Here is a 22,034-nt window from a genome sequence, read left to right as displayed (position 1 = left end):
TTTGCTCCAAAAGATGCACTAGAGCCGATTGTCCGGCTATGTCTTATTTTCAGGGAAACAGGTAGATAAAAGAAGAATGCTAAATCCAGGAGGAGTGATGAGATACAGCATTCCATTTCATTAAGATATTTCCTTCTTGATGGATTCCTCTAAAATAAATGTTTTGAAGTGGATTCTGCTTCTTGTGCTCAAAGAAAAACTCATGAAGGCAAGGATTAGAGATGACATTTGCAAAGAGTTATGTATTTTTCGGCTCTTGCACTTAAAATTATTTTTTTTTAAAAATCTCAAATGCTTTCTGAACATTTCTGAAAAAATAACTATGGGTTTGATTGGATGATAAAAACATCTGCCATGCTGATAAATACCAACTTACATGTGGTAGTCAAGTGCTCTTAATTCAGCCCTCTCATAATAGCCAATGGGTTTAATTAGATAAAACAAATCTATCTGGGTCAATTTGGCTTCAGATTTTGGCTACAAGCTTTTAGGAAAGGGATGGATACTTCTATTTCATTTTAAAATCTGTGAAACAAGGAGAAAGTTCTTGGTAGAATATCGAAACATAAATACAAAATATGTATTGATAATATTTTAAAGGGAGACTATCTACCAATCATAGGAACTATTAACTGATCTTAAAAATTATTTCCTCTCTTGTTCTCTCCATGCATCCTAGAAATCCGACATTTGAGTTGGTTTAAGATTGCAGTGTACAGATAACTTTGTGAGATTGTATATTCTTACAATCTAGCTCTATAAATACTGTTAGGCTATACAAATTAAAAGCTGTAAGAAACCAATTTCCACACTCTTATTTTTATTAGCACCCAGGAAGAAAGCAATATGAGCCGTGTACAATGTGCAACATCGTAGTAATGCAGAGTTTAACAAGCCAAAGATACTGCATCTGTGTAATAGTAATACTGACAGGTTTTCTCAACCAAGAAATATATCTCTTCCACAGGTGAAATCATGCTTCAATAATGAAATCATCCCAAATTACACAAGGACATTCATAAAATCTACCCAATGGAGTGCAAATCATTACTGCCAATATTGGGGAAACTGTCTCATAGTTTTAAAAATTCATAATCCTCAGTTCTTTTCCACAAAAATATGTTAGCATCAAATAATGAAACACTGCTTTAAAAAAACAAAATCATGTGATAAAGTTTCTTCTTTCATGTGCAATTAAGAACACTATTCTTTTGGAACCGAAGTGTAATTTGAAACTAGAGATTTAAATAATATATAAATGAAGTGTATCTCTCACTCTATAGTGTTAAAAATATAAATTTTAAAGCCATTTTTTAAAGCAAAGAAAAACAAGAACTAGCGTACATGTAACATAGGACTAAGTATGAGAGAAACTATTCAACAAAAATGTTTTTCATTTAGCTATCAAATTCACCACCTTCTTCTTACTTAGTTGATCCATTTTTGGTATTAAACTCTGTGATTGATGTTAAACTGCCAACTTCTCTAAAGCCGGCTCCCATTGGAGATTTTACATCACATCAAATCAACAACCACAATACCACTTGTGTGTCAAAGGCATAGGGACAAGGCACTAAAACATGTAATACAGAAATTCCAGTTGAACGTGGTTTTTGAATATACTCTTTATGCTCCCTCCTGAAAACCTAATGAAATATTTGCAAAGGAATTTTAAAAAATGGTATAACTCACAAAGGCAAAAATAAAAGGGAGGGAATAGTGATAACAAACTCAAGAGAGTAAAGAAAGGCGGCACTTAAACTTGCAATTGGTGATATGGTGATGGTAGAAACCAACAAGACAAAAGCCAATTTTGAAGGGATGAATCAATAGGAAAGATTGTAAATTCATTAAAAGATTTGAGATTGCTTTAAACAAAGAGATCAGATTTCATAAACAACTTGTACCTAACTTATAAGAAGAGCTAATGCTCAAACAGGCTTTATGATGTAAAACAGGCATTGCAGAAGAAAAATAATTTCTTAAAATAATTCAAAGACTTTTTTATATTAAGGTCAATAAATTAATCAATATACATTGTCTTGCATTCCTTAGCTACTAAGAAGAGACATTCACTCTTCTATAATGTGAAGACCTGAAGCAATCTAATAACTTAATGCTCTGTTCCAGACAAGACAGTCTAGTTTTGAAACTACTGTTACCAAAATGTTATCTTTAAATTACTGACTTGGTCTTTTGTTGAAACCCAAATGTTTGAAACCCAAACTCTCTTGAAAAATCAATTCTGTATTTACCCAGAAGGACCACCTGGAATTCTGATGGAAGTTTAATTTATTCAGGACATTTTCAGAAACAAACCCTCGCTATGATATTTACCCAGTGTTTTAAATATGTGCATTTCTTATGTCATCTGATTTTGGTTTTTCATTTGTGTAGTGTAAAATGGCAGGAAAAAGTGGCTCATTAGGTCCCTTCACTTCTTTACTTTTTGTCCCAACATTTTTCTTGATGGAAAAAGAGACCTAAAACAACCCACTAAAAGACCACGAAAATGTGCAGATGCACTAGAAGGTGGTGATAGGACAGCCCACGTCCAGCGTTTAACTATAAACTGCAACATTCGATGATTTTCCAATATTCTGATTCCACATGCACTTTTAAGAATCATTTACAGAATCCCAGGAAATAATCTCTAGGGAGGGCCCAGCCAATGGAGCAGACAAGTGGTATTCTTCCAACCTCAAAGCTGGCCTCTATAAAAGTGTACAAAAACTTTAAGAAAAAGAAGACGAAGGGATAAAATTGACACATGGCTCTGGCCTCTGGCCCCAACCCAGGGAAAACTGAAGCCAGACAGGCAACCAGCTGCGTACTCATCGTGTTGACTAAATTGTTGATTTAGCCAGCTGTACTTTGTTTTCCTGAATCATGACTTCCTTGGCAAATTCATTAGAATCCATTTGCAAGTTCTCTTTTAATTTGTTAAGCTCAAAGTCATGGATAATCTTGACAGTCATTAACTTTTCTCGCTTGATTCTCTCCAGAACATCTTTTGGAACATCAGGGATCATCCAGGCCAACAAAAATTTAACTAAAAACACAATGTGCTAGAGGGAAACATAACAGAAAATCAGAGACACTGTTAGAATTGTCAAATGTTCAGCAAGAAGTTCTTTCAAATCATTTAATTCATTCAATAAAATGTGCTCAACACAGGAGGTACAAGAAAAAGCAAAATATAGGGTCCCTGTTCTGGAACTTTCCTACAGAGACCAACAAATATTAAATAAATAAATATATACTAAAACATGTAATACAGAAATTCCAGTTGAACATGGTTATTGAATATACTCTTTATTCTCCCTCCTGAAAACCTAATGAAATATTTGCAAAGGAATTGAAAACAATGGTATAACTCACAAGGACAAAAAGAAAAGGGAGGGAATAGTGATAACAGACTCAAGAAAGTAAAGTGGCACTTAAACTTGCAATTGGTGATATGGTGATGGTAGGAATAAAGATATTAAAGGCTCTGAAGGCGTAAGTGTGCGTGGAGTTGATAACAAGAGGATTAGCTAAAAATGTGTATGAAAAGCAGTTGAATTTTCAGAACCTCTTTCCCATCCATTCCCAGGTATTACTTCTCTCCAGTCCTACCCTGGGAGAAACTGAAATTAAAACAGAAACTGTGGATTCAAAAGCACCAGAGATGGTAAAGGACAGATACGTGGCACCATATTGAAAACAGGGCAACTAAGTGAAATTCAGCCTACTGAATTTTGAGATCCTTAGTCCCTTCTGCCTTGCTCAGCTCTCAGAACATAGGCAGCAATGAAACAGTTCGACAGACAGGAGGTTGGAGGATTTTTCCCTGGGGAAAATAACTAGTCTGTGAAATTAGAACTATAGATATCAAAATTTTGTAGGTCTCAAATGAAAAGGTCCTATCTCTACCTTATCACACTACAGTGAAACTCACCCAGCAGCATTCCTCATGTGTGTACACAACGCTTATAATCAGCTTTCATTGCTTCACTCTTAACTATAAGCCGATGGCTAAGAACCACTGAATAAGTAAAAAGTATCTAACATGAAAGAAAAAGACTGAAACACAAAAACAGGAACAAAGAGGAAACAGAGATAACAAAGAGAGCAAATGAACAGTAAAATAGAAAAAAAACAAAGATATAAATCTGTCTGTTTGTAGAAGAGAATATAAATGATAATTAAAATTTCAAAAAAGGAAGTGTAACATCTGAATAACAGAACTTCCAGAAAGATAGAACAGAAAATAGAAGGAAATTATCGGAGAAACAATACAAGCAAGTTTTCTCAACTTGAAGGATTAAGTATGTTTTCAGATCTACAGGGTTTCGTGAGGGTCCAGAACAATCAATATTGTCCACTATAGAGGAACTGCTTTGTGAAGTTTCATAAAAGAAGGACTAGTGAGAGAATTCTCAAAGAGTACGGTATATGAAAGATCATAAACAAAAGACTGGGGAATCAGAATGGTATTGCATTTTATAACAACACTGGAAGCTGACAGAAAATAGAGCAATGTCTTCAAAAGTTTCAGGAATAACATAAATAAAGATTGCTGAGAAATTTTCAGGTTAAAATAACTATCAATCTTGAATTGTATAGCAATTAATCATCTATAAGGAAAGAAAAGAAATTTTCAATATTCAAGATCTCAAAAACTGACCACCTATATTTTCCTCACAAAATTACTGAAAGATATGCTTTCTTAAAATAAGCTAGCAATCTAAGAATGGGAGAAACATAGATTGCAGAAAAAATAGTGTTTAATATAAAAGAAGGTGAAGAGAAGTCTCAGAATGAGGGTGAATCAGAGCCTGGGATGATTAAAAAATTAGTAATAATAATAAATAAACAAGAACAAAACATCAAGATATTCCTAGTGCAATTTACCAGACTGAAAGGTGATCTAAACTTGTGATGAAAAATGTGCGAATGAAAGAGTGATAAATTCATAAAGAACTGAGAGAGAGAGAGAGAGAGAGAGAGAGAGAGAGAGAGAGAGAGAGAGGAAAAACATGGAGAGGAATATTACGTAAGACTGCTTTCTTTTTCATCATGTAGAATTATTTGACTTCTTAAAATTAGTTACATGTATAACCTTAATAAAAATAAAATAAGTTAAACGAAAACTGATTGGAATTTGTGTGTGCTTGCACAGACTTGTCCATTACTGGGCTTTACTGTACAGAGAAAAAGTGTCTTACATTGATTTATCTCTTTCTTATTGGACTTCATGTAGCATTCAATTTGCAGCTTAGTCAAATACCACCTCTTTATTTTAGTATTTGTGCTGCCGAAGTGAGCACTGTATTAAATTTTTTATTGCATGTCTTATATCCATAATAGTACTCGATATTCCACAAGGGAGGAAACATAATATATAGTGGACAGAGCAGAAGCTTGGGAGTGAGTCATCTGGCATTGAAACCCAGGTCTACTATTAGCGGATTATCATTAAACCAAATACCTAATTTTGCTGAGTCTCAGATTCATTTTTTCAAGGCTGAGTCACAAAGTCTAACTTACAAAGTTATTATTATAGCCTCTGGAATCAGTATATAACAGGTATTCAGTAAAATCAGTGGGTCCTCTGCCCTTTTCCTGACCTCAAGGAATGAGGATATCACCCTGATATCCTCCACAACAGTAAGTGAAAAATCAGGCAATCCATTGTACTGAAAATATCCCTAAGCACTTTTTATGACAACAAATCCTTCTGTCAAAACAATTTAAAGATAATGTTAACTTTCTGTTGAGCAGGTACTTTTAGAAACATCTGATGACAGGGAGACGAACTGGAATGAAAGTTAAAGGCTCACCTCCATAACTATGATGAAAGTCATCTTGGCGGCAAGGACGTGCCAGTACTGCATATTATGAGAGTACTTCTGATCATGCTCGGGAGGATATCTGTAATCTCTATACCTGAAAAACAGAAATGCAAAAAATTAGCTATTGCTTCAAACAGAGAGACCTAGCATAAATTCTTATCATTCCTCAAGAGACCCTATTAGTTGACAACAGAAGTCAAGTCACAGTAAGATAATGATTCTAATTATAGTATTATCATAATACTATTATTAAACATTTATCTTTCCTGTATAGATAAAAATCATGGCCAAATGTTTCTTTTGTATAGTGTAGATGTAGCAGGAGACACAGTGGAAACTCCTTTCCTGACCTTCAAAGATAAATCTTGCTATCTCCATTCCCTCTCTTCTTACTCCTTAACATGCTTAGTTCTACCCATCACCCCAGCATAACAGATTGTGTCCTGTCATTAAATTGAAGGGACATTTTAATCCTCATCTTATTTGATCTTTCAAGAATAGAACTCAATATCGTTGACCTTTTCTATTTTCTTGAAATATATATTCTCTTGGCTTATCTGACACTGCATTGTTTTTGTTTTCCCTACCATCTTTCCGGAGTTTTCCTAGTACTCAACTTTGTAAGCTCATTATTTTCTACAAAGTTGCTAGACGTTGATGTTCTTCAAGGCTTTAGTCCAGTCAGGAAGTGATGACACCAAGAAATCTGACACAAGTCTCCATGCTCTTAAAGACTATGCTGACGGCTCTACATGCAAATATGTAACATAACCAGGCTCTATCTACCTGTGTTGCAACATTCTACTGTTTCTTTGTTGGAATCTAACACGAAGGCCTTGGTTTAAGATTTAAGGGACTTTGATGTCCTATCTATCTATCTATCTATCTATCTATCTATCTATCTATCATCTATCTATCTATCTTCCTATGTAATAAAATATAGTAAAATAATTATATCTATATTACATAAACATTATATACATATATTCTTTAAAACTTAGAGTGAAAAGATCCTCACAATACATGAGACACTAAGTGTGGAAACAGTAGGTTCACAAATCTATTTTCACACTCCCTATACAGAAGAAACCCTTCAAGTGGGATGGGTGGTGAACTAATCATGTTTTTACTTCTTTCTCACTCTATCTTTTCTTGAGGACCTATAGTTAAATTCAAGTAGGTTAAATGCATATAGAATACAATCATGCTGTATCCCCTATAGATATTACAACTTGGGATCAACTGGCACTTACTGGTGAGAAATCTTTCCAATCATTTTAGGAAATAAGAAACAATTCAAAGTGATATTATTTACCCTTAATATTCTCTTACTTTCGGACATTTGACTTTTCCAAATCAAAATGACACAATGTGTGAATTCTAGAATTGATGCACTTTATTTATCCACGATTTTTATTACCCAAAGGAAATCTCTTACATTGTAAGTCATGAAGGATATAGAGAACTTAAGGAGTACATTTAAATGGCAAAATGAAAATCTAAGAAAACAAGATGTAACCTGCAAGTGGTGAAGTCTCTTTTCTCCGAAGGCGCAGTGTAGTTTGGTAAATCAGCTACCAGAAATACTGACAGGCTGTTATTGACGTATCCTTTCAAAGGGTCACTGGTATTTGTTGAGTAGGCATATAAGTAAACTAAACGGGGAATGATGTCTGATGTAAATGCAACAATAAAAGCCTAAAGGACAAAGCAAGAGGGAGATTATGAGCTAATAATCTAGGTTTTAGAAATGTCTGATTTGTATTTCTCTCAGTTCTATGTGCGATATGGATGCAAAATGACTAAAACGTTATTACAAATCATGTTAATATATAAGTCTTTGGCCTAAAACATGAAATAGCTCATTTACAGTATACGACAAGTATTCTAAGATTTCATAGCTAGAAAGTGACTAAGTTTAAAATTGAACCTCCAAAAACCATGCTCTTTTCACCATGCCTTTCTATTTCTTACATTTCTTATTATTTCAGAGCAATTATACTGTCTTTAACCAAATTCACTTGCGTAGACGAACTCTAGAGGCTAAGACAGTGTGTATGTGTGTGTGTTTGTGGGGGGCGTTGGTGGGGAGGGAATGGAGAGACAGACCATGTATACTTCCTACAGTTCAGTGCAATTAATTTCGGTATTTGTTCATAGGAATGGTATTTCCCTATCCTTTCCTAAGCTCTAAATAGTATAAATAACATGTTTCCTTCAGGTAGATAAGTCAATTTAAAATCATCTGGCTCTGCCATCTACATTTTCAATGGTAGATTTTAAAAACTTTTAATTTACTTCTATAACTACCAGTCCATTCAGGTTTTCTATCACTCGCTGAATACACTTTGACAGTTTTTATTTTCTAAAAAAGTGACAATTTCAAATAGATTTTAAAATTTATTGGAATAAATACATACATAACAGTCTCTCAATTTTCTCACTTGTATCTTGCTACTCTTTTTACTTTGTTTGAGAGTTTTGGAGTTTTGCTTATTTTATTTGTCTTTTCAATGAGCCAACTCTTGATTTACTTAACAATTATATTGTTTTTGTTTGTCTTCTAATTTGATTATTCTTGATTATATTTTTATTAATTTTTACTACTTTCTACTGATTAGTTTTATGTTTCCTTAGTTTTTAAGTTACATGCTCAGCTCATGTTTTCCAGGCTTCTTTTTTAATAATAAGAGAATTTATTGCTATAAATTTTCTCTTCCTGTGATTTTAGCTGATTCCTATAGGTTTTCATTTTAATTAAGTGCTCTCCATAATTTCCATTTTGTTTCCTCTTTATATAATAATGTTGACTCAGAATTGTGAATGTTAAGTAGTTACTTATTCTTTTTTTTATTCTTATTATCAACTTTAATTTTCATACTATTACGGAGGTGAATATGCATTGTACATTGTCTGCTTTTGGGAATTCAGTTTTATTTTCATTTTTCAGTAAGTGTTCCACAGACATAACATGTCAATGCTGTGTATTCTCTGTTTGTAGTATACAACGATACATATGAGTATAATCAAGCTTTAATATTATGATCCAAATCCTTTATACCATTTTTCATTTCCTGTCTATTTTGTCACATGTCATGAAACTGTATGGTGGTATTTTGATGAGAGTGGTTTTACAATTTTACTTGCATTTCTAAGAGCTTACATGTCACAGATTTCTCTATGTTGTTTAGTGAATAAAAGTTTAGGGGTGTTTTATCTTTATGAATGCTCCCCATCCCCAAGAAAACGAAACAAAATAGTCACCTCACCGAAATAGGTCTACTTACATTAGAGGCAACAGAAAGGACGGCCATTCCATAAAGAATGTCTTGCCAGACACCTATGCTGTGAGCTTTCGCAGCGACAGGTCTCCTGTACTGAGTAGTAAGTTTCCAGGCATCCACACGGATCTCTATAGCATTATTCAAGAAAGCAAGAAGAGGAGCCAAAGGAAAAGAGGCCACGAATAAGGTCACAAATCCAAACTGGATAACTGTAGGGAAAAAAGAAAAATCCGTAAGTTCATTATTGGGGAGGGGAAAAGGGGGAACATTCTGTGCAACTCTTGCCACTTCCTTCCTTTTGGAAGGATTTGCATAAGCAAAACACTCCAGTCCTCTTTCCATGTGTTCACTTCCTCCTTCCCGTAAGAAGCAGAGTGACTTACTTGTTTGCTAGAATAGGAAGGAGAAACAGGGCATGCATAACTCACTTCCGTCATTGGTGTTTCTTTTGAGTTCTGCTTGTCTGAGGAAAGCATCTGTTCTTGTTAGATAAGATAGTCTTCTTAAAGCATAGTCTTTTTTCATAGGCTATGTTTAGGTCTATGCTGGTCTAGCCTTTACATCGTATTGCCCCGTTAGTGGGGTAATCACGATTTCCTGTCTTGCTAATCTAGGTACTTTTTTGAGATCATGGATAATGACTGATTTATTTGCATACTTCCATTGCCGTCCTGTGCTGGGTATGGAAAAGTACCCAACTACAAGCCTTATGAATGAATGTATTATGTAAGATTTGAAGAAACTAACACATAAAACGGTGGCACAAAACAAGATATTTGAAAATAAACCAGAAAATGAATCATCTAAAGTCTCAGAAATATATATAAATTTCACATGGGCAAAGGAAAGAGACGGTTTCTGGAATTTGCTATTTGTTAAGGTCCTGACCCTCTGTACTATCTTAATAGCTTTCTCAATAAGTTTTACTCTCTTTCCTCATTTAGAATTGACACCTGTGTAAGCTGCTTCACTCCCCATTTTTGTTCTTTTGTTTCCAACAATGTTTGGGATAAAAGAGTCATCAACTGGTAGTCCGGCTTCCCACGAGTGAAGAAAAAAATAAAAGAGATACAGGAATGGCTTTCCATTGAAGGAAGGAAGAAAGAATCTTCCACTAATCCTCTAGTTTTAGATGAATCTCAAGTGTTTCTGGATTTCAGCTTTTCTCGTAAAATTTGTTCCTAGGACTCAGCATTGTCATCCACTAAACCAAGTGAACAAATTGCCTCCTTTCTCGCTCTCTTTATTGAACCAAGAGATAAAAAGTTAAAAGGAAGTATTATGCATAAACAGCTTGAATTATCCAGGATCAAATTCAGATCTTTACCTAAAACCTTTGTGGACCATGGCAAATTAATTAACCTATCCACGTTTCAGTATCCTCTAAAATGAAACATAGTGAATAATGACTACTCCTTAGAATGTTTCAAGATTAGAGATAATGCATGTAACACATCCAGAATAAATTAACTCTTAGCTGTCTCTCAATCAATGATAGTTAATCTTATGAAATCTTGATTTCATCTTTTAATTTCAGTGATAATCTCTGATGGATTTATATGCAAATTCATTTGAAACTTACACAATTATTTAAAAAATTACAGCCTTATCACCTCATAAAGCAAGGACTACCTAATTTTACAGCCATCTGTACTAACAGACTTCTTTCTATTTGTCCTAAATGTACCTATTGCAAACCACGTATCATATGTATGCATTACAGTGGAGAATCATTAATCCTCAGGTCTTCCCGTTCATGCAACCATGATTTTATGTGCCTTAAGAATAAGCTTAAGACATTGTCCTCCATTCCATCCACGCAAGGTCACTGAAAGGAAACACTCCGAGTAGACCACACAAGCTGTCCCCATCATTCTCTCTCCTAAAATTTCACCTCAAGTTCTTTTCTGTGTTCAGTCCTTAGAATATCTTAACGCGTTTATTGTGTTCTGTTTGGGTTTCCCCTGAATAATTAATTTTAGTCGTCTTCTTTTCAGCCTGAAATAACAGACATACACTAAAAGTATGTAAGACTTTGGAAATGTTTTTCAACTCATTCTCTCTCTGAGATGTCAATGAGGCAAACAAAAGGAGAAATTGGCTATTTAAGCCAATTTGAGACAGGTATTAAAAAGTGATCCTTACTTCACTTGGTTCAGCAATATTAGCATTCATTTGATAGGAAAAATATCTCGAAGACTGGTACTTTGAAACAAAATTTCATTCTGCAGTCTATTTCATGGGTAATGTAAATGTTGAACCAATCTTTTCTATATCCTTCCATCTACCTTCTCATCCACCATCTGATGATTTGTTGAACACCTACTATGTACAAGGCAGGAAGAACTATTAAGAGCTGAAAAAACACTTATTTTACTCAGCCTGACTTTATGTTTCAATACAAGTGATTGAAAATTACCTGTTTCTAAGTATTCATAGAATAGCCCAAGAGATCCAAAACTTTCAAGGTCATGATCCTGCTCCCATCGACTGTATAGCTTTTCAGAGTTGGTCCGAGCTTTTCGGCGTCTCCACCAGTTCAGAACAAAACTATTGGAAGTGATAAAAGTAATATATGAAATAAAGTTTTTAGAAAAGGTGTGTGTGTGTGTGTGTGTGTGTGTGTGTGTGTAGGGGGTGTCACAGTTGAGTGTTTGATCTAGAAGTTGGCAGTAAGAGAGGTTACATAACCTAAGATCACAGAGCAAAGCAGAGACATGGCTACAGCCACAAGTCCACATTAAGTCTAATATTCTTTTCACAATACAGGCTGAGGTCAAAAGTTCTTTATTGAGGTGATTAAGAAAATAAGACAACTCTGAATCTCCCTATAGAAATATATTTACCCAGAGATAGTTCTGTTAAAGTGCATGTAGAGGAGAGGGTCACCACAGGATGTTTTTTTTCTGTTTAATTCACTAACCTTTAGGTTCTCATGATACTAAGAAGGACACTCAAGGAAATGAGAAATTGGTTACAACAGAAATTCATGACAAAAGAAATGCAGAAGCTTATCTAACATATGAAAATAAATGCAATAATTCTAAACAAAATATTACCTAATTTCCACATTATAAAAAAAGTAGTATATTAGGTTGGTGCAAAGGTAATTGCGGTTTAAAAGGTTAAAAATAATTGCAAAAACCGCAATTATTTTTGCACCAACCTAATATCACGATAATGTTGGATTACTTTTAAGGAACAGAAAGGATTTTTACTAAAAAAAGAAAAAAAATCAATCAATGTAATAGGCTACATTAACAAATTTAAGGAGCAAAATATAAAATCATGTCGATTGCTGCAGAAAACTACATTTGATATATTTCAAGCACCTATTAAACCTTTACCAAAATCCTGGGCAAATATCATTCATAATAGGGGAAAGTTCCCTATTCTAAATAGCATTCCTTTCAGAATCAAGAACAAAATGAGAGTGGGCATGATCAAATTTAAGTCTTTACTGGTGATCTTAGCCAGCACAATAAGATGAAAAAGAAAAAAGGAAAAGAGTTGGACTTGAAGGGGAAATCAATGATTAACAATCACATGATTAGATTATCTGCATAGAACACTCAAATGAAATTAGAAAAAATTATTAGAAGTATTAGTAGAGTATATCAACATATTTCATTCCTATATACCCACGGAACACAGGTAGAAAACATAATTTTTAAAAATATGCCATTTATAATAGGAACTAAAATTAAAAGTACTTAGAATCGGATTGGACAAGATATTTATTTGACCTATATCTGGAAGCTTAAATCTTCATTTAAAGTCATTAAAATCCAAAATAAGTGTTCATGAATAAAAAGACTCAGCATTATAAAATTATCAGTTGTTTTTATTGAAACTGTAATTCAATTTTAATGAAACACATGTAATTTCAATAAAAAATATTTTTCCATGTCAAATCTGACAACACGTTTCTAAAATTTATAAAAGACTGGATAGCTAAGATATTTCTATAGATGAAGAATAAGTTGGTAAAACATTCCCCAACAGATATCAAGATTTATTATAAAGCCATATTAAGAGAGTGTAGTATTGGTGCAGGGACAGACACATCATGGAACGGAATGAAGACCTCGTAATAGCCTTGCCCTTGCTATGTGGCATAAATGGTGTTATAGATCATGGAGAGTGGGGAAGAGAAACTTCTCAATAAATGGTAACCAACAATATATGTGTGTGTGTGTGTGTGTGTGTGTGTGTGTGTGTATAAAAGATTAAATTTCAATTTCATAGCAAACACAAAATTTTTTCCTTATACATTAAGAATTTAAAAGAGAAAGATAATAATGTTAAAATGTTTAAAGAATTAAGAAATAAATATATGAGAATATCTTTTTGACCTTGGGGTAAGGAAGGATTTACTATAAGCCCATAAAAGATTAATAAATTCTAATATATAAAAAGTAGGTACTTTTGTCCATCTACAGTAGTGGTTCCCAACTGGGAGTGATTTAGCCCACAAGCATACATTTGTAGTATCTGGAGACATTTTTGATTGTCACACTGGGGAGAAGGTGGGCTACTGGCATCTATCTAGTGGGTAGAAATCAAGGATGTTGCTAAATATCCTACAATGAAAAGGACAGACCCCCACAACAAAGCATCTACCTAAATGCTTTGGACTGAAATAAGTCAATTAGTGCTGAGGTTCAGAAACTGTGATCTAAAGACACTATTGAAAAATAAAGACAAAACTTATGTTGGGATAAAATATTTGCAACACCTATAACCAAATAAACAAAAACAAAATAACCAGAAGTTATAAAGTATTCCTACAAATCAATAAGAAAAAGACAGACAAGTAGAAAAATGGGTAAACAACATGAATAAGCATTTCATTGAAGAGGCAAAAAAAAAAATGCTCATTCATGTTATTAGTCAGGGAAATGCAAAATAAGACCAAAATGAGATTTAATTTATACTCTCCAAATTGGCAAAAATTAACAAATGAGACAATATAAGTACTGTAGCCAATGTGGATTAAAAAGAACACTTTTATACTGCTTAGATCCAAACGACAATACAAAGAGATAAAAGAATGCTGAAAAGGAAACAGAACACCTGAGAATTTTGAGAAACTATGAAACAGATGGGCATCGGAGACCACCCAGGTCAAGAAACAGGACTTGTCTAAGATTCCCGAAGGGCGTCCATGTGCTCCATTCCAATCAAACTCCTCGGTCCCCACATAGTAACCACTATCTCGAATTTTATAATAATCACTTCCTTGCTTTCTTAAAAATGATTTATCATCATGATTTATTTTTAGTTGATTTTTGAATGAGAGGTAAGATTTACATCAAGTTTCGTTATTTTGCATATGGCTGTCCGATTATTCTAGCACCAGCTGTTGAAAAGACTATTTTTTCTTTAATTAATTGTTTTTGCACCTCTGTCAATAATAAAATGGCCTTATTTGTGTAGATTCATATCTGTAATCTCTACTCTGTTCCATTGAGCTACCGGGGGTGCCAAAAAAATGTATACAAGTGGACACTTTGGTCAACATTGCTCAAGCAGTAGTTCGCCATAATCAGAAGTGTCTGGACGTTGATGGTAACCACTTTGAGCACCTCTCGTAATTGCAGAAGTCAACGTGACTTGTAGTCATCTTTTGTTATCAGTACATATTGAGTGTTACAATTTTAATAGTTTTCCTTTATTAAAATGTGTATACATTTTTCTGGCACCCCTTGTATATATCTATCCTTTCACCAATTCCATTGTCGTGATTAACATAGTTTTACTGTAAGTTTTAAAACCAAGTAGTGTAATTTCTCCAATCTTATTCTTCTTGATGAAAATTGTTTTGGCTATTCTAGTTCCTTTGACTTGTATATAAATTTTAGAACCTGCCTGTCTATGTCTATAAAATGCTGCTATTTTGATTGGAATAACAATCAAATATATATCAATATATAAATCTATATATCAATTTGGAGGATAATTGGCATCCTTCCTATGTTGAGTCTTCCAATCCACGAACACTTTTCTCTCCATTTATATAGACAGAACAATTTTTTTCATCAGGATTTATAGTTTTCAGCATATGTGTCCCACATATTTTTTAGATTTATACCAAAGTATTTCATTTTTCTGGAGCTAAAAATTTCTGTACTGACCAATGTTTTTTGCATCCCACACTTTTATTTTGTGTTCTTGCTCAAGTACATCTTACATTATTCTTCCAATGAGGGTCAGGTCTATGAATGTAAACTCACAGTTCTTTTATGTTTAAAATGCCTCAATTTCCCCTGCACTTTATACAATAGTTAATCTGGTTCTAGAAATCTAAGGTGAACATGATTTTCATTCAGAATCTTGAAAGTACTCTACTGTTTTTTGCATCTAATGCTATTAGTGAGAAATCTGTTGATAGTGTAGAATACATTTATTTTTCTTTGGAAAGACTTTAAGATTGTCTGTTTATCTCTGATGTTCTGTAGTTTCACCATAATGTACCTGGGTGTGAATTTTTTTTTATCTTGTTTCATACTCAGGATTCATTTTCATATCTGGAACTCATGTTTGTCTTTGTTTTTGGAAAACTTTCAGCAATTACCTAGTCAAAGAAATTTTTTCTCTACCATTTACTTAATTTTTTTTCTGGAACTTTCTACATAGTAGTTAAGTGGAAGCGTATTAACATAGCCTCCTGTCACTTTAATCTTTTTAATCCCATTGTCTCTCTATTGCAGTGTACAATGTGGGAATTTCTCAGTACTATTTTCCAATTCACAAGTTCATTCTTCAATTCTGTCCAGTCTGTAACTGATCCCATCTATTGTACTCTTTATTTAAAGCATGATTTTCATTTATGTATAATTGATTCTTTTTCATATTCATGTGTTCTTGTTTCATTTATATCTGTTTTCATTTATTTCCTGATCCTTTTAAATGACAATATCACTTCCTTTTATGTTTTTAGGTTTTGCTAGAATCTTTTAGCTAGAGTGAGTTCACTTTCTAAAAATGGATTTTCTTCGCAGCTTTGGTAGCATTAAATCTCATCATAAGTTTTGGAATATTGTTTTGTAGGCTTAATTTTACTCATTTCTTTTTTTATTTTACTTCCCGTCTCTTTTCCTCTTTTTGCATATTTATTCTCCCTCTTGTGTTTGGGTGTAGAGGTTACCTCCATTCTGCCCTCCAGGTTCTCAATCTAGATCTAGGACTTAAAAATAACAGTTTGGAGTTATTTCTCTGTGGCAATATTAGGTATGTGGTGTATCAAATACTATGTGAAAGGATCAGTCTATGTTCTTTCTTTGTCACCACATGAAATACAACCAAAGGAGCACTGTGTAGCTGTGGGGGTAGGGTGGGAGCAGAAGGGAGGGTTTCAACCTTCTTTTATGAATAAGCCAAAAATAATAGCAGTCCCTGGTTTCAAATACAGTTAAACTGGCCAGTCACCTGTCTTAACGAAGCACTTATAGCCCATTTTACACTGAAGGTACTAAACCCTGACACTGCCATTTCCTCACTTGGAGCCCTGCGGGATTACAGGCTTATGATTCTTTCTCTTTTTATCCACGGGAATTTTCATCTTATATTTGAGATCAACCGTCATTTTGTGTTTTTCTTTTTATCATGTATTCATTATTGCTATGCTTTTGGAACAATCCCTTCACGTACCAGCATTTCATTCATGACCAATTTTTCTGCCTAGATGTGTCCATGAATAATGGATACTTTTTTACAGAGTTTAATTTTTTGCTATCTTGAGAAATAATATGCAACATGTAGAAAATGTAGAAAACATTTATATTTCCCAGTGGAATTTTCCCAGGAGAGGGGAATAATTACCTTTCCCTCAACTTCACTCAAGCCACAGAAATTTAAAAGCCTGTGTTACTTTAATACATTCTTGACTGCTGACTAAAAGTGAAGTTACTTTTTATGTTGTTGTTTGTTTGCTGACTTAAATATTTGCTAATAAAGGTATCATGATAACCAAAGAATCCCATCTTCTTCCAGAGAAAACCTCTCATGGATACTTAAATCAAGCAAACACTCGTCAAGAATACATACGGGTAAATGGCTTCTTTAATGTTGCCGAAGATCTGTTTCCCAGTCATTATGATGGTCAGTTGTGTTGTCAATTCTATTAGACATCCTCCAGGATCACACTAGTCAGAAGTGAGCAGACAAAAAGTACATGATGAGAGATGGGACTTTAGCAATAACAAAAAAATCCCAATTCAGATCAGAATCTGAACATTTGGGCTGGAATGGCTATTAAAGGGACATAAAGGGATATTTATCTCGACAGGTCCAAGCATGCTAACAGATCAGTGCCAGCCTAGCTTCATTAGGTTCATCTGTGTATATATTATTAACAGATTCCTTGTTCTCATTCTTAGAAAATTCTGCTTCTTTATGTCTGGGTTAGGGCTGGAAGCTGTTATTTTCTCCATGTGATTTAGATGCACAGCCAGGTTTGGAGACCACTGATTTGGTTTAACTCTTACCCATGGCAGAGCCCTTTCTGCTATGCCTCCAGAAAGCTATCATTCATCCTTTGCAGGAAGCCTTCTGGAATATAGAACTTATCACATTTCACAGCTCACATTTTACTACCAAACAATAAGCACAATATAACTTCTTGCCCAAAAGGACCTGAAAAATCTATCAGATGACAGGATTGTAAGTCCAGTATTCTCTGTGGACCTGGTCAGCGTCTTAGACTTCTCTTGCAACTTGAGAAAATCTGAGTTAGTGCTGACACACACACACAGAAAGGTATTTATTTAACACCGAGTTACTGAAACCACAAACCTTACCTCTCAAGAGAATTCTTACCTCTTCACTTCTCCACACATTAAACATATATGTGTATTTTCCGGGATAGCCCACAAACTTCCCTTTAAAGAAAGCTACGTAGAAGCAGGATGAGTAAAAATTTACAAACTGAAACAGGAACATTTTCAAGGTCAGACTGCTTTCATACTCCTGGTACGTTCGAGGAATTTCTGGGTAAGTAAAAAACACCAAGGTTTAATAATGCACCTTCCTGTTTCTCCTTAAATTTTGTAATCCCTGGGACAAGTGGCTACCTAGTCATATTATCCTGAAAGCCTGTTGCAATGCTTCCTGCTCTGGTTATAACAGGCCAATATTAAGTTAACTGTAGATTTGTGCTAGGCTTTCCACTAGAGACTTTGTGTTAATTTCATCACTGGAGACACCTAGGAAGCAGTCATTATTACATTTACAGGGAAGAAATACTTGCCTGGAGTCACACAGTCAAAATCAGCCTCACATCAGACTGAAGAGCCTTCTGCTCATCCCCACACATTATATACGATATCCTATAAACACATCAGCTATTTCTCTCTCTTCCTTTCTGTCTCTCTCGTCTGTCTTCAATCAGGTTTAAACAAAGTAAACTCATATCAAAGGCAAAGGATGATTTCCAAACCAAATCCTGCTTTCCTCTCATGAATTAAATGGCTGTGTTAATTTTGAAAACAATGTCATGCAAACGGTGGCAGTAATAATACACATTTTCCCTCTCCTTATCATGATCTATCAGTTAATGAATTCCAAAGCTACGAGAATATTAGATTCTCTTCACACCACAGTAAAGCATCATAAGGCAGAAAATAGTAAAGGCACTTGTTTGTCTGAGCTGATGATCTCTCAATAGCACGAGCTGACCCAACCAAATCCATGAAATTTGTAGCAATACTGAAATAGTAACACATATTATTCTAAAGACACAGATAACACTTCCATTTTAGTAAAATTTAGATGCATTCCTACAAAATCTCTAAAGTGAATTTGAGTGATTTTTCTCATTGAAGAAAGCTGCAATTTTTTAAAGCTCTTTACTTTTAGGTGTCATCTGCTATGATTTTTTTTTTCCCCTGTGGCTCGCAGAAAAAAAAAAAAAGAAGTAAACTTGAAAGAGCAGAACTCCAAATTGGAGGATAATTTTTAATTAAAGTTGCTTCCCAGGGCTTACTCCAGTGCTGAGTGAAAAATATACTCGTTTTGGTTACACTGGGCATGCTGTCACTGCATGAATTTAGAGGCGAAGCTCCCGGAGAGAGCACTCAGAGAAGCTGAGGCCTTGAGTTGAGTCTCTGCTCTATTCCCAATTTGCTTAGACCAGAAGCAACTGTGTGCTACTCTCCCTGAGTCACAGGTGAGTCTCCCACTTCACCTGTGACTCCTTTACCTTCCCTTGTGGCTTAAGGAGAAAACTTAATATTAAAAAAAAATAATAACAATCCAGGTTTTTCAGACGTGGCAACTGAAAAGAGAAGCACTAAATTTTAGATTTATTCAGGAGAAGCTGATTGTTCTATTTTTCTCGTGATGGTTTTCAAAACCAAATACCTTGTAAAAACGATACGCAAGAAATAAAAAGTATCTGTGCCTTGTGAAAAGTGAGGATTTTACTTAGGATTCAATTAACCCCATCAAGGGAGGATAAAGAAAAGAATAAAAAAAGATCTACAGAGTTCTAATTCTTCTTTTTAGACCTTCTTCCCGCTTCTACTAGGCCTGAATGTAGCTGTTAGGGGATTTTCTCAAGTACCAGGCTATGGGCCTTCCTATAGGGCAAAACTATCTTAAAATGTCCCTTTAAAAAATCAACTCCCTTGGTAATGATCCAAAATGAATGTATAGCATTGGTAGGAACCCTTTTTCAGAGTCCCACTAATGATTTGGCCGGCTTACCCATTTTTGTAATCCAGGCAGATATCTTTTCATAAAAGAAATTCAAGATCAAGATGACAATAAAGTTCAAGCAGGATCCAGTGAGTGATGTGGTGATCTGAGGAGTGAGGATACTTTTGACATGCTTCAAGGATGCTTCACTTTCCATAAAGCTGGCAAATGTAGCAAAGACTGCCAGGCGGTATACAATCACGGACACCATGCTTGCAATGACAAGAGCCATCTGCGGAAGAAGACACAGAATCAGTCACTCTGGTCTCTGGAGTTGTGTGCTGCACACACGTCTGAGACACACTGCTTTCTTCATCTCATTGCGTTTAGCAGCTCTGGCGTGGAAAGCACCCCAAGTCAGTCTCTCTCGCCACACATGTCAGGAAATGAACACCAGTAAGTTACAAGGGTTAGAGATAAGGCAGAGGGTAGCAGCTGGGTAAATCTAAAGCAGGAAAGTACTCATGGCCCATCCGCCAGGCCCATCCTAGAGTAAGAGTTAAGAAAACTAGCTAGAAGGCTAAATCCTGCCCATGGCCATACTTGTGTTGGCTTGGCCCTCGAGTTAAGAAAGTTTTTGCACTTTTAAAGGTTGTAAAGAAAAATAAAGACAATGACATGTCAGAGACTATTTGTGGCCCACAAAACCTAAAATATATCTGGCTCCTTTAGAGCAAATGTTTGCCAATGTCTGTTCTAGATTATAGTTAAATATGTGTTATGAAGATTACTTACTTTCCCAAGAATACATTTAAAGATTGTATTTCACTCCCCTTCAGAATGTTGCCATTAGTGGTCTGATAGGCGTGATAGTTTAGACATTTGTATAGATTTGCTATAAATTTTATACACTTCCCATATTATAAAAACAAAAAAATCTAGGGATGGCTTTATCAATGACTGGAGAATTTTATTCTGAAAGTTGAAGAACTGCATCACATTGAATGAATACTAGAAATAAAAGAATAATGTTTTTGGGATCACACGCCAGAATGTTTCTCAAGAAGTGTCCTGAATTGATTATTATCCTTTATTCCATCTTCTCTCCTCAACGACTGTTCAATCGTCTAAGAAAATACATATTTAAAATAGAAAAATTAGTACCTTTAACAAGAAATGTTAAAGGTAAGAAATTATGGGACAATATGGATTGCTGAGGTTCAATTATGGTCTATAATTGCTTATTTTTTATACTTCAACATGCTAAACTCTCAGAGGGTAACATTACCTCTTTTCCTAAAATTAAAGTCCAACTATAAGAGGTCACCAATTTGGAAACGGGAGGGCAGAAAATAGATTATGGTGACCGAGGAATCTATTAGCTAAAAGGTATGGCTCCCTCACAATGGGATATGGTAATTAAATTCATCAAGTAGAAGAAACATTTTCTTGTTTATCTCCGCAAGAGAATGAACTTTAATAGTGTGAGGGTTTTCCTTTTCATTTTGTGCAGATATTTTAAGTGGAGATAAAGATAAAGTAATGATTTTGAAAAAACTGACCAAATTATCTGCAATCAAATTGTTGTTAAACTGGTGTGCTTTCAAGTTATTACCTAATTGATGAAGAGTTGGCAGAAGGGAATGGGCGGGCTTTAAGATAAAACTCCTCTTTCTCCCTCCGCTAGCTATTTTTCCAAAGTTCAATTGTGGCATATGCATGTAAATTACAACTGATTTCACATAAGAGCTCTATCAAGATAAAAAGACTGTGGAAGGGAAGGGAAGGGAAAGATGGGACTCAAGAGCCATTTCAGATACAACTGTTGATATAATCCTAATACGACCGACCACACGTCCAAGAGACGATAACAGTTTTAAAAAGAATGCTCACCCATAATGTCACCGTGGCTCCTGATAAGAAGTACCATGGAATACGACGATGTAGAGGCAAATAAGGTTCCATCTCCTGTAATTTTGAAGAAATCACAACAAAATTCAAAATCTACCCTCAAAGTTGGGACTTCAAGCAGTCACCAAAAGCACAAAGCCCCATTTAAGTGGAAAATCTCTCCAAAGGGTTCACTGTAGCTCAAGGCAAGCTACAGCCTAGCAAGGATGGAGAGCAACTGCTACCCAAGTTGTTAATGTATTTTCTCAGGTGTTTTCCCCCTTTATTCATTTACTGAAGTTTTTGCAATGTTTCAATGCAATTTAATAAATGTTAAACAAATGCGTGAGCTGTATAAAGAATGAGTATCATACTGCAAGAACAG

At 34.7% G+C, this 22,034-nt stretch overlaps 1 protein-coding gene across 4 annotated transcripts in view; it reads right to left on the bottom strand.

Annotated features, from left to right (window-relative positions):
• Positions 1 to 803: 803 nt before the first annotated feature.
• The window catches only part of ANO5 (anoctamin 5), a 73,847-nt gene continuing 52,616 nt past the window's right edge, over positions 804 to 22,034 (bottom strand). For all 4 annotated transcript variants that reach the window (XM_019742616.2, XM_019742617.2, XM_074336140.1 and 1 more), the window contains 9 exons: positions 21,653 to 21,727; positions 19,829 to 20,051; positions 17,942 to 18,111; positions 17,171 to 17,268; positions 11,541 to 11,671; positions 9,125 to 9,330; positions 7,357 to 7,535; positions 5,826 to 5,931; positions 804 to 3,068 (listed from right to left, as the gene is read on the bottom strand). In XM_019742616.2, the coding sequence (XP_019598175.2) occupies positions 2,847 to 3,068; positions 5,826 to 5,931; positions 7,357 to 7,535; positions 9,125 to 9,330; positions 11,541 to 11,671; positions 17,171 to 17,268; positions 17,942 to 18,111; positions 19,829 to 20,051; positions 21,653 to 21,727 (1,410 nt within the window). In that variant the 3' untranslated portion in view covers positions 804 to 2,846. The remainder of the gene's footprint in view (positions 3,069 to 5,825; positions 5,932 to 7,356; positions 7,536 to 9,124; positions 9,331 to 11,540; positions 11,672 to 17,170; positions 17,269 to 17,941; positions 18,112 to 19,828; positions 20,052 to 21,652; positions 21,728 to 22,034) is intronic.

This window comes from Rhinolophus sinicus, linkage group LG06 (genome assembly GCF_036562045.2).
Source record: "Rhinolophus sinicus isolate RSC01 linkage group LG06, ASM3656204v1, whole genome shotgun sequence".
Lineage (NCBI taxonomy): Eukaryota > Metazoa > Chordata > Mammalia > Chiroptera > Rhinolophidae > Rhinolophus > Rhinolophus sinicus.
The sequence above is the reverse complement of the archived record's forward strand: the minus strand, read 5'-3'. Positions and strand labels throughout refer to the sequence as shown.